Raw genomic sequence first — 13,435 nt, 5'->3', positions numbered from 1 at the left:
TAAGTGCCGGGGCACTAAGTGCTGGGGCACTAAGTGCCGGCACTAAGTACGGCAAAGTACTTGCTGTGAACGTGGCTATTGATCCTGTTGGACTCAGTACTAGTGAAACTACCCCCACAAGTACTAGTACTTTTACTGTGTACTTACTTTATAAACTCTGAATCTTGTGGTGCTTGAAGAAATACAGACTGACCGCTAGCTGAAAGCCAACTGACAGCTAGCTGACAGCCAACTGACAGCCAGTTGACAGCCAACTGACAGCCAACTGAGAGCCAACTGAAAGCCAACTGACAGCCAACTGACAGCCAACTGACAGCTAGTTGACAGCCAACTGACAGCCAACTGAAAGCTAGCTGACAGCCAACTGACAGCCAACTGACAGCCAACTGACAGCTAACCGACAGCCACCTACAGGTAGCTGACAGCCAACCGACTGAAAGAGTACGTCCTTTAAAAGGTTATCTTTCTTTCTTATTGTATTTTTTGCCAAAGGAAGTCTTGATATTAATGCTTTCTACAGAAAAACACATACACGGCTCAGGCATACAGAGGAAACTGGTCTTTGTTTGGGCCTCCAGACATACATTAGTTGTTTGAACTTTAATATTGTCTGTGGCCCTTCAGTTATCAAGATACCACTCTTACAGACATGATGGGGATTGATCTTCTGATCTAACTTTGGGCAAGAAAGCTTATAGATGTCTTTTATAATATTTGTCTGTATTTTAAAAAATGTAAAAACTTGCCTTCAGAACCATTGCTTTCACTGGTCTCAAATGATTGATAGAAGAAAAAAAAATCTGTTATTTTCTTATGACATAAGACAAGCACATTACCAGAAGGTGTACAAGTCCAGTGTAAAAGTAAAAGTCAAGGCAGACTTTTGTTGCAATCTCCACCAGTAAATCTTGACGTCATGCAAACAATGACATTTAAGATCCACATTTTATTTTGGATGCTTTGTCTACACATTATAGCATATTTGCGAATCCAGTGCAGAGCCAAACACCTCCACCTCACAGAGGGTCAGGTACTCCTTTCTTCCAGGGATACCTATGTAAACATAGTGGCCGTCCATCCCGTCGGCAACCTCGAACTCAGCAGTTTCACCTGCCGGGATGCTGGTGATTACAGCAAACCTGGTAGAAGAAATCACTACATTAACCTCAGGAAGGGTTTATTGAAGTAATAGGCTTTTCATTTTCACCACGGCTTTGAGTTCAATATACATATTACATACATTTACATACACTGAAAGCATCATTAGGTTTCTACTAGGGCTGTCAGTCGATTAAAATATTTAATCGCGATTAATCGCATGATTGTCCATAGTTAATCGCGATTAATCGCAAATTAATCGCACATATTTTATCTGTTCTAAATGTACCTTAGAGGGATATTTTTCAAGTTTTTAATACTCTTATCAACATATGAGTGGACAAATATGCTTTATATGTTTGTTTATTATCATTTGAACAATGACAAATATCCTCATGAATATTAAACACAACAACCTCTGAACATTACAAATATTCGCCTCAATTCAACCTGGAACCTCTCTCATACAATAATACAATACAAGTGTGTGTGTGTGTGTGTGTGTGTGTGTGTGTGTGTGTGTGTGTGTGTGTGTGTGTGTGTGTGTGTGTGTGTGTGTGTGTGTGTGTGTGTGTGTGTGTGTGTGTGTGTGTGTGTGTGTGTGTGTGTGTGTGTGTGTGTGTGTGTGTGGAGAGACACTGTGATGGATCATTGGAGCTATGTGCAGCTCAAGGCATATATGCTTGAACGGGAGCCTGGACGCTGCAACCATGTTGCGCGCACTATCCGTGCTGAGTGTGCTGACTTTTCGTACAATGTCCCACTGTCTGGCTACCTGCATAAAGTCAAGTGCTCGGCGCAGTTGTCGGCGAAATGTCGCTCCTCTGTTTTCATTGAAACAGCTCCTTATATCCATTAGCGCAGCTAGCTAGCACCAGATGCTAACAACAACAATAACACGTAAGGTGTGCCTCGCTCGCCCCACACATACACACACCCTCCCGGTCCTCCCGATGGCCAGTCCGGGCTTGCCGGTGAGCGTGGTGTGTGGTCTGCCACAAGCGGGCGGCAGGAGCAGGGCTGTCAGCATCAGCTTGTAGATGGTATTTTAAACTCGATGCGCTCTGAAACTACGGGGCGGGGCGGCCGAAGACAACAAATACACATGCGTTAATCGCGTTAAAATAATTAGTGGCGTTCATTTTTTTTTGCGTTAACGCATTATTAACGCGTTAACTTGACAGCCCTAGTTTCTACCCTTTACTTGGTTAGAATGTTGGATGTAGATCTTTAATTAGGGCTTGATAATGAACAATATTTATATTTCAGTAATGTTTAAATAAATGTTTTCAAATCATGTCACAGAATCACAATTGACGACCCTCGATCAGGCCTTTAATTTGGCGATCTTGGTATTTGTCCATTTCTGTGATCAGATCAGAACACATTGCAGGAATCATTCATAAATGAAGGGTATTCCCGCTCCAATCCGTTTTCTTGGCAATGTAAGGATTTTTAATCCAAAATGTAGCACCAGGGTAAACTTGAGAGAGAAAAACTGAATAACGTGTTCCAACAAAATACCAATTTAGTGACTTTTTAATATTAGTATTGTAATAGGACAGGCTGTAAATTACCTGGGATTGTCAGCACCATTGTTTCCAAGAGAATCTCCAATGCGGATCTCGGCTCCATTGATTCGTGCGGGGTATTCAAATCGGTTGGTTATCTTAACAGAAAACACTTTGTGTGTTTTGAGCAGAGTCAGCCTCCACCAGGGGTCCAATTCATTGGCTGTGACACTGCAGGACACCTGGTTCACACTATAATTGAACTTGGAGTGCCGACTCCCATCAATGGCATAATTTGCAATGTAATACCAAAACAGTGATGACTGTGTGGCTTTTCCTTGAAGGGCCAGGTTCTCTTCTGCAACAAAAAAACAAAACAAAGATTTAGGTTAAATCAATAACATGTATGACTCCTGATGCAGATTGTTTTTTATTATACTGTTTCACCATGACTCTCAAAAGATTTGATTTAATTTGCCGTCAGGATGAAGGACATAAAAGGGATAACCCCACCATATATTAACAAATAATTAACATATAGTTATTTGTTATTGGAAAAGAGGAAATAAATAAGACCTGTTGTAGTAATCATAAGTGACATGAAAGGCTGGTACATCCTTGCTCTTTTTCCTTTTAATGGGACCATATTTTACAACTTGAACATCATGCTGGATTGAAGAAGACTTGAAACAAACAATTGAGATCATAAACTAATGGGTACACTCTTTCCAGCAGTAATACATCAAGTGAGTTGCAGGACAATTTTTCATAGACTTCGACACAATCAGACTTTTAGAAAGAATGCAGGTTTAAGGCACTTCTGCATTGAGTTAACTTTTCAGCCACTTGGCTTATATGACAGTTCCTTGTTTAGATGGATATCACACATTATTTATGTAAGATCCCAAACCCTCACCAGTTGGGGCACGGTACCCGTAGACTTCCACCTCACAGAGGGTAAGGAACTTTCCTTCACCCGGTATATGCACACTCACATAGCGTCCCTCCACACGATCAGGGAAATTCATAGTGTAAAATGCCATTATTGTAGAAATTGTACCAACCCTAAAAGAAAGAGAACAAAAGTGAGAAAGAAAGAAGAACATGTTATACCCCTGAGGCTTCAACAGTTAGATAAAAGGTAACTGGTAATTTCATTATAGACTTCTATACAATCTGACTCCTTTTTGCAATCAGATATTAAAGACGATGCAAGTTTAACGCACTTAAGCATTGCCTATATTTATTATTATTATAACTTGAGTATTTCCATTTAATTCTACTTTCTACTCCTATTCCTCTACATTTCAAGACGGAAATAATGTAATTTTATTCCAGTACATTCATTTAACAGCTTTAGCTACTTTGAACTAAATGTATCTCTAACAATTAAACTAGGGGACTAACTCTTTAAGTCACAAAACAGTCAAATCATATAAATACAATTAAACTTGCAAAATGCTTCGTATTGCATGCATATATCTAGAAATGTCACATACATATGTACATTTAATCATTAAGTACATTTTGCTGATACTACTTTTGTACTTTTACTTAAGAAACATTTTTTGAATGCAGGAATTTTCCTTGTAATAAAATATTTTGAAACTAGGGTATCTGTACTTTTACTCGAGTAAAGCATTTTAATACACCTCTGTCTACTGGTCGTGAGCAATTAACAGGGGAGAGGAGAAAATAAACAAAATGCTCAGTTACACAAAACAAATGAATAAAATGTGTGCAGGAAATGTCTTACACTGGGTTTGATGAACCATCGTTGTCTAAAGAGTTGCCGATGTGGACCTGTGCCCCCTGAAGCCTTTCTGGATAGCTGTCTCCTCTGTTGGAGATGATGATGGAGGTGACGATGTAGGGCTCCCGCAGGTCCACTCTCCACCAGGGGTCTCTTTCTGTATCAGTGTGGCTGCACGATCCAGACAAGAACTTATTGTCTCGGTTTCCATCAATAGCGTTGCTGGCAAATCCAAATTGATAACGGCCTGCCTGGGTCGCTTTTCCGCGCAACGCCACGTTTTCTAGAAAAGAGACAGTTGAATATAAAATTATAATACACAGATTGGAAAATGGTTTAAGCTACATTAGTGTTCCAACTGATAACTGGTCCTGAATATTCAACACACAACAACTAAAGAAAACAGAAAATAGAAAAAACACAAATTACAAACAGAGAAATGCTGCACGTTTCTCTGAAAGTAAATGATGACTTGATATTAGATCTGTGAACGGTGATCATTACAAACTATTCCATTGAGTTGGGTTACGCTTTGTTGCCTCAGCATGCACGTGTTGCCAAAATATGTTTCTCAGTGTTTTAATGTCTATGCAGTGTTTTATTTCCAAACACTGAACACGTGCTGATGAATTGGAGATTGAATGTGTTTTCTGTATTGGTTTGTGTCGCTTCGCTGGGATTTCTTACAATGATGTGTTTACAGTTACATTTAAACAGTATTACCACAATAACTATTATTGGAGCAGCAAAACATACAGTATATATCTGAGTGGCAGTGAGATTACAATATTTTATGCATTACATAACTGTTTTCTTTTGGAGCTAAACCTATAATCTAGACCAGTGGTTCCCAACCAGGGGTTGTCAAAGTTTACGAAAGATAAGCAAGGTCGCGTGTCTCTTTAAAAGCTCTAGTCTTAACAAAAGATGTTGAAACTGCTAGAATAAGTGTAAAGGTTTAAATGCATTTGTATTAAGGGTGACTTATCAACTAAGGAGCAGTTTGGTTAAATACGATTAGAAAAAGATTTTAAAAGAAAAAATGTAGACGAATCATCACAGATGAGTGAGGGGGCTCTTAGAGAATGGAGACCAGCTCAAGGGGTAAACGAGACAAAAAAGGTTGGGAACCACTGATCTAGACAATTGAACTTAATTTGTATAAACCTGCTTTTCTTGCTAACGGACAGCCTTACATTCACTTCCCTGTTATGTTTTATAGTGAAAACGTCATATATAAACGATTCATACTCACGATAAGTGGAGGCAGAGCACGTCTCCATGAGGAGCATGAGAAGGAAGACACTGAGTTTCATCATTCTGGATGAGACCTAGGATAGTCAATATATTTAACATAAAACACATTTCTTTGTTATTTCTGAAAGGCATCATTTAAGAAATGAAAATCAGATCTAAGTGTATTGAAATAGTTAGATTTCAACATTAAGACCATGATCCCGCCCCTTATGTCTTTGACCAATGGGAAGTAAAGGTTCAAGTTGAACATATTTAATACAACTATTAATAAAATCAAAGCTGCAATTTGAATGTATACTTTATGAAGTCCTTTCACGAAGAAGAACAAATACTATTATTTTAAAGAATCAACAATGGGGAAGAGCTTGGTTAAATCCTTGACTTTGATTGGATATTCCTTCTCTGAGAATACATGATTTTTCATAACCTGTCTGTAAGATACAAAACATCCCTGACACATATTTATGTATAAAAGACATCAGAAAGTGCATTTTGCATGAAAGGTCCCCTTTAAAAGGAGGATAGTGCAACACACAATCAGGTGACAGGTCAAAATGCATCAGAGTGCATTGAGAAAGTGCAGCAGAGAGCAGGAGTTTGCTTCCTAAAAGGCTCAATTGAACAAATATGTTTTGAGTTTTTTTTTCAAAGACTTCCACTGAGCAGGCATCCCTGATGTCTCCAGGTATTTTTGCGGCTGTTTCTGGGAACCTCTAACAAACCAGCAGCAGAGGAACGCAGTGTTCTTGACGGCTTGTGGCTGACAAGGGAGTTAGCAACATAGCTTGGTCCTTGCCCATTAGGGCCTTATATGTCAGGAGGAGGACCTTAAAATCAATACTAAAGTAAACAGGAAGCCAGTAAAGAGCTTCTAAAACTGGACTAATGTGTTCTCTCTTCTTAGTTCTGGTTATCCGCAGAGCTGCAGAGTTTTGGATGAGCTGAAGTCTGTCAGTCGTTTTTTATGGGAGGTCACTGAAAAGTGCATTACAGTAGTCTATCCAGTTTGAGACGAAGGCAAGTATAAGCTTCTCAACATCTTTTTGATTTATGAATGTTTCAATTCTTTAGCAATGTTTCTAAGGTGAAAGAAATATGTTTTTGTTACATTGCTAATGTGAGAGCTGAAGCTCAGATCTGAATCTAATACGACACCAAGACTTGTGACCTCCGGTTTGATCCTACAGTAGGAGTAAATCTCCCCATGTTATTAACCAGAATTTCTGTTTTTTCTTTTACTAATTGTTTAATACATTTTTGGGTGTAAACGTTTTTCACAGTTCGAGCTTTTCCAATTTGAATTCTTTTTGGATTTTGAGTTTTTTTTTTATATATCATACTTAAAAACGTTTACTTCAGTACCATTCTCAATGCAGTATTTTCATTGCAATGCAGTATTTTCCTTGCAGTATTAGTACTTTTACCTAAGTAAAGGAGCCGAATACTTCTTCTACCACTGCAAACATTAATATTAATACAAAATGTTTGAAACATACAAGATTTTAAAATAAAATATTAGGAATGAGAATTGAAATGCTTACCCTGATTCCCAGTGAGAATAGAGGTTTTGTCCCAACAAAATAACTCTGAGCCGAAGTTACTTGATCTCAGAACTTCAAGAAGTGTCTGTAGATAATAACCCTTAAAGCTGAGCTATTTGTATGATATCTTCCCCCAATCAATATTCATGATCAGCATCCAATCACTTAATACCATGTAGTATACTCCCATGCACATGAACCCAGTTCCAGTCAGCAGATCAAGGTTCCAGTAGTTATCTAAGCACACACTGATGAAACATTCCCGTAAATTCAGGTTTGCGCAACCATTGCTTTAATCACAGAGCGATAACTGCACTGATCCAACAGTTTCATTTTACTAGGATTTAGTTGATAACATTGACATATATATATATTATATATTATATATATATTGTGTCATAGCTACAAATGCAAGATAAACACATGTTTATATGATGCCGTGTGCAGAGGTGGGAAAAGTACTCGGATCTTCTACTTAAGTAAAAGTAGACGTACCAGAGTGTAGGAAAACTCTGTTACAGTAAAAGTCCTGCATGCAAACATATTAACCAAAGTATTATCATCAAAATATACTTAAAGTAGCGACAGTAAAAGTAGTCATTGTGCAGATTGGTCCATTTCAGAATAATATATATGATATGTTTTATAATGATTGATCATTAAAGTGTTATCAAAGCTGGTAAAGGTGCAGCTAGTTTGAATGACTTTGTATACTGCAGGGTAGCTTGTGAATTTACTCCAGGTGGAACTAAAGTCTGATTTAACACTTGATTATATTTCACATCATTAATCCAAATCTGTAAAATAACTAAAGGCATTACATAAATGTAAAAAAATATTTTGATCCAGACCAATAACGATAGACAGACCAATATAACGTTCTAATGATTTTATTGTATATCAGTATTGATAACATAGAATTATGTCCTGGACCAGGTGGTGACCCAAAACAGTCAAATATGTAAGCAAGTAGAGCTCTAAACATTCTCAAATGAAATCAATGTCATTCTAGGAGATGATTTTGGAAAGAAGTGATTTTTTGTTTTCTTTTGCATTGTGAACTTCTCCAGTTCTTCACTTAATCCAGACGAGAGCCGTACAGTGCACCTCCACCTCACACAGACTCAGCAACTCCTTCCGTCCTGGGATGACTATGTTGACGAAGCGGCCGTCCATCCCCTTACAATCAAACGCACCGGCACCACCTGCAGGGATACTTGTGATCACAGCACACCTGGCAGAAGAAGCAGAAATGACTTTATTGAGTTCAATTAAGGTTGGTTTTGTTGCTTTAACAAAGTGCACTGTCGGCCACATTGGGGCAGCAGAACAAACATTGCAAATACAGGACTTTGAAATGATCACCTCACAAGGTTGTTATGGCAAACATGCAAGCAAACATTTGTCTTTTTCATCATCCTTTGGCCACCTGATGAACTCTGTACTGGTCTCCGCGTGATGGAAATATCTTGCTCTCAGCTGCTCAACGCTCCACTGTGTTCACTGGCTAGTTATTAAGTGTGTGTGTCTGTAGTTTGGTGGTGAGCAGCTAGCGTACACTCTGGTATATCTGAGGTTTTTCTTTGGTAAGCAGCCGAAAGCAACGCTATGATAGCAATAATATTAAACCAAAAATTGAAGTTACACATAAACCAAAAGCAATATACCAAAAGAAGCGTAAAAAGCTGAATGAAACAGTATATATAGATATACACTCAACACAAAGACAGCTGAGACTGATGAAAATGGCAGTTGTGTTGAGGGGTTTGACAATTTGTGAGGACACATCAAACTATGACCCTACACTACAGTTGCATTAAACCCTGGTGTGTAAGATTAAACAGTAAAAAATGCAATGACAACAACATGTTGAGTTTCACATGGGACACAAATCGCAGTCTCTTGGGTAAAAGTCCTGTGTTGTTTTTTCCACCCTTATTCTGCGTCACCACCAGCACTTGCTCTGAGCGTCTAATTGGCGCAGTTCATTGAAAACCCAATGTGTCCCCTACTAAAGGGTGCCTCGAGCATTGGTAGAGGACATGACGAAGCCTTGGTATTTCATATCTTATGAGACTGGGCTGGAGCAAATTTCACCAAAATACATCTAGGAGTAGTTAAAGTGGACCGATCATGCTATATTATAATAATATAGTGTAGGACCATACCTATATAAGGCATATTTATACATTTTTTTTCTCAAAATACCAAACAGATCATGCATTTTAGCCATGCCTCATTTTGCTCAATTTGCACTTTTTTAGCCCTGTTTTTGCAAGGGCTTTCTGAGAGCCAACAGCTTAATATGAAGTGTCTTATAGTTTCATGCTGACATCAGAAAATGTTGGAATTAAATCAACAACAATTTCAAATGCATTCACACATTTAAAATCATGAAAGAACGTTTTTTGTTAATGAAATAATACTAAAACATGTCTAATATGTCTCTTTTTTCTGTCTCTTCCAGGCGCACATCAGTGGACTGATATAGTCTACGTTCACGAGCTACAAAGACTTCCACACTCTGATGTACACGTGTGCTGCAGAGTTTGACTTCATGGAGTTAGAGGTAAAGTTTGTTTTTACCAAAATCTGGCCCTCCACAAGATTAACAAATAATCCTCCTTGTGACTTTGTGTGCTAAAGTGTTCTCTGAGATAAATCTGAGGTGGATTGGTTTATTAACATTTATTTGTATCAGAATAAACCTGCTATTTTATATCAACGAGTCTGATATGTTCCAGCAGGCATCAGAGCACAGGGAACCAGATCTGTGCTTTGAATTGCAAAGGAAATAGAAACCTGGCAGCTCATTTTGATTTCAACTCTCTTACAAACTGGACCCTGCTCATGTTGTGTTTGCATGTTGTGACTGTGCAGTGTACATTCAAGATTTTGAGATGTCTTAACTTACGGTGTCTCTCCGTCCCTCAGACCCCTTTAAAATACCTTAAAACTTTGCTGCTGCCCATCGACATGCTGGTGGTCGCTGTCATCGCCTGGAGTGTAAGTGTAATGAGAATTGAAATGCTTAAGTTGCAATCATTTGGTCCTTGATCAATTGTGCTAATTCTCAGGTTCATATTTGTATTTAGTGTCTCTACTGTGACATGTCTCCATGCTTTAATTTTCAGAAAGCTCTTTATTTTTCTCATACTGCCTGTGCTGCAGCACCTCTTTTCACCCTCTGTCTGAAACCAGAGCCCAGTATGCTCTGATTGGAGTTTTATTTGTGCACTTTTCATACACAAGGTGCAGTTTAAAGCCTTTTTTGCACCAACAAAAAAATAAAAAAGTTTGGACACCCCTGATTTAACCCTCCTATTGTCTTCGTTTCCCCCCTTACTTTGGTGTTCGCGGTCAAATTTGACCGGTCCTGTTTTAGCTGCTATTACATTAACACAAAAAACATTAATCATCACCAGATTTAATTTAACACCCTTTCAAACTGTATATATTGTATCAGACTACTGGTATACATGAAAAACTGCAGTAAATATACAAAGAATAGACACTGAACATGTATTGCGTGTGCCGGGTGTGATCCATGTGGGGGGATGGGCACATAAGAGCGGGAAATGTGTCAAATTGTTCCGTGTGTTTGTGTGTGAGGATGGGCACATAAGGGGGGGGGACACATCTAGAGTATGTGTGTGTGTGTGGGTGTTTGTGTGTGTGTTTTATCTGATACGGATGGTTACTAATTCCTTTTCTTTATGGCGGTCATTTTTGACCGGGAACACCATGGGTGTTACAAAGTTGACTAAATCATCCAAAATTCAATGAAAGTGGTAATCAGCAATTTTATATGTTCAAATGTCTACTTTGAAGGATATCATAAAGCCTTAATGCAATCGAATGTAAAACAAAAAAGTTATGATTGATGAAAGTAGTAAATCGGTCAGATTTGACCCGAAGACAACAGGAGGGTTAAACGATGAAGGAAAAAACACTTTCAACCAAAGGATACTAAAGATACACCACATTGCTACAAATCTTTTGTTAAACGTTTTGTATTCACTATTATTATTTTTGCTATTTTTTAAATAAACAGATGATGACTTAATTTGATGCAAATTGATCTACTGACCATTCAGAAATTAATACAGTAATTTAATATATATATTATTCAGAAATGGGCCAATACGCTTACAGTAAATAGTCATTTTACTTTTGCACCTTTACTGAAGCACGATTTTAAATGCAGCACTTTGACTGGTAACAAAGTGACTTCACAATTGACTTACACCTCTGTACTGCTTTACTTTGCATGTAGTTGTTCTCCAACTTGTGCACCGTATCAATGTTTAATTGTGCTCCTCGCAGGGAGAGAACCAAGCTGGTGTACTCCATGTACAGCCGCATGTCTGCAGACACAGTGAAGGGGAACCTGATGACGCTGGGGGTGGACTTCTTCGTCCTGGAGGATTCCTGGTGCACCCGGAGAACAGGTACCTCCACACCACCAGAGCCTTCTCACAGGAAGGGGGGACTTTTCAACCTGTTTTCTGTCACATTTTATTTTATAATATGATAACACTGTATTGCAAGATAAAGTCTGGAATCTTTCCTGCAACATCAACAAGGAATAATATTTAGTGTTCAGACACTCAACAACCATTACAATCACAGAAGATAATATTTCAGAATCAGAAATAGGTTTAATACCAGGTAGGTTTACACGTATGAGGAATTTGACTTGGTGTCGTGGTGCATAAAAACAAGAATTAAAAACACAGGAAGAGAACTAGAAAAATAATAAAAAATATATAGTAAAATATAATATAACAGTATTTACATTGCATTCGATATGGGGTTAAACTCTGTATTTTATTTTATTTTGCACTAAAGAGGAAATATTATGCTAACTTTCAGGTTCATAGTTGTATTGTGTGCATCTAATGTGGCAGAAACACCTATATATCACACTACAGAAGAGGGGAAACCCCTACAAGCACAATAGGGCCTCTTTAACTGGTGCTGAAAAGAGTGTTTCTGTATGGTTAAATCATGGCACCCTCTGTTCTGTATTTGATGGTAACCACTCATGTGTGCATTTTAGGACATGGTTATGTATGTATATTATATATAATAATTAAAAATATCTAAATTGACTTGAATTGCAGGACAAATAGTGTGTAATTCTCATTAACTTTGTCTTCCTTTCTCTTCGCTCAGGCCCGGGTGCAGCATGCCAGAGATCTGGGACATTGAGGATTCCCAAAACATTGGTAAAGTTCCCCTTTGCACCCACATGTCCAGAAGCTCACGACCCCACTTCACCACAGTCTTCTCCAACGACATCTACAAAGTTCTCAAAGTCTCCAAAGATCTCAGATAACACCATGAGATGGACTAGTTCAGGACCTGTTACTATTTCACTAGGTTTTGATCAGTCACTGCCATTGCTGCTTTTTAATCGAAGCCCAACAGCCCCCCCTCTTTGCGGTACTCTGATTCACTGAGCGGTTGGACATTGCGTCCTGACTTCTCAGTATCTGTGGACTGTTGCCAACCATCTTTACTGCTGCATTGTTTTCATCCAGCAATGTTTCCATTGCGCCAAAAGGTTTCCTAGCTTTTTATTGTTCCCTTGGTTCTGTCATATAGAATCTTTACTTTCGGAAACGGTGTTTTCAAAGACATGCTGTTCATACATCAGTATTATTTCTTAAAGGTGGGGTAGGTAATTTTGGAGAAACCAGCTCGAGTGCGCGACAACCGGAAAAAATCTGCCACTTCCTTACAGAGCCCCTCCTCCAACACACACAAACGCGCACATGACCAATGAGGGCACGAGATAAGTTTGTGCACAGATGGAAGGCTGACAGGCAGGTAGGCCATCCAGTTATTTTAGCCGGGCCGGCTAAAATGATTGGTCGTGCTTTTTACAGTACTACGGCTTCCTCAGATGACATTTCTTTATGGATTTTTTGTCAAAGCACTTAAGATATTCATTGCTATCGGGATGTTAAGAGCATTCTATGGAATATAACAAAAAGTGTATCTCGAGCCGGTTTCTCAAACTTACCTACCCCACCTTTAATGTTAGGAATTTATTTTCTTTGACTTTGGCTTAAGAAGTACATTTTGTCTGGCGGGCCCAATCTTTGATGTCCACATACTGTACTGTGAAGCAATACCCTTTGCAAACTAGACAAAATCTGACTTCTTCTATTGTTCTGCACAGTGTTGATCTGGGGAAAGATTCTTCTGTAGTACGCTATTTTCATAATTTATTTTTGTGTAAGTATTTTTATGCAAAAGTTGTTGAA

The 13,435-nt window shown here is 38.5% G+C and overlaps 2 protein-coding genes across 2 annotated transcripts; one reads left to right on the top strand and one right to left on the bottom strand.

Moving 5' to 3' along the window:
* Nucleotides 1–889: 889 nt before the first annotated feature.
* LOC117477270 lies at nucleotides 890–7,342 on the bottom strand. Its single transcript, XM_034123942.1, has 6 exons — nucleotides 7,161–7,342; nucleotides 5,618–5,693; nucleotides 4,366–4,645; nucleotides 3,526–3,674; nucleotides 2,676–2,967; nucleotides 890–1,139 (listed from the first exon to the last, which is right to left on the bottom strand). Exons 2-6 carry the CDS (start codon nucleotides 5,679–5,681, stop codon nucleotides 965–967), a joined length of 960 nt encoding a protein of 319 aa, XP_033979833.1. The 5' UTR covers nucleotides 5,682–5,693; nucleotides 7,161–7,342; the 3' UTR covers nucleotides 890–964.
* Nucleotides 7,343–8,044: 702 nt separating this feature from the next.
* Nucleotides 8,045–12,886, top strand: LOC117477275 (probable C-mannosyltransferase DPY19L1). The gene is made up of 5 exons (XM_034123947.1): nucleotides 8,045–8,436; nucleotides 9,628–9,729; nucleotides 10,095–10,166; nucleotides 11,487–11,611; nucleotides 12,339–12,886. The coding sequence occupies exons 2-5, from the start codon at nucleotides 9,688–9,690 to the stop codon at nucleotides 12,499–12,501; spliced, it is 402 nt and encodes a 133-aa protein (XP_033979838.1). The 5' UTR covers nucleotides 8,045–8,436; nucleotides 9,628–9,687; the 3' UTR covers nucleotides 12,502–12,886.
* The last annotated feature ends 549 nt before the right edge of the window (nucleotides 12,887–13,435 follow it).

This window comes from Trematomus bernacchii, unplaced genomic scaffold (genome assembly GCF_902827165.1).
Source record: "Trematomus bernacchii unplaced genomic scaffold, fTreBer1.1, whole genome shotgun sequence".
In the NCBI taxonomy this organism is placed as follows: domain Eukaryota; kingdom Metazoa; phylum Chordata; class Actinopteri; order Perciformes; family Nototheniidae; genus Trematomus; species Trematomus bernacchii.
The sequence above is the reverse complement of the archived record's forward strand: the minus strand, read 5'-3'. Positions and strand labels throughout refer to the sequence as shown.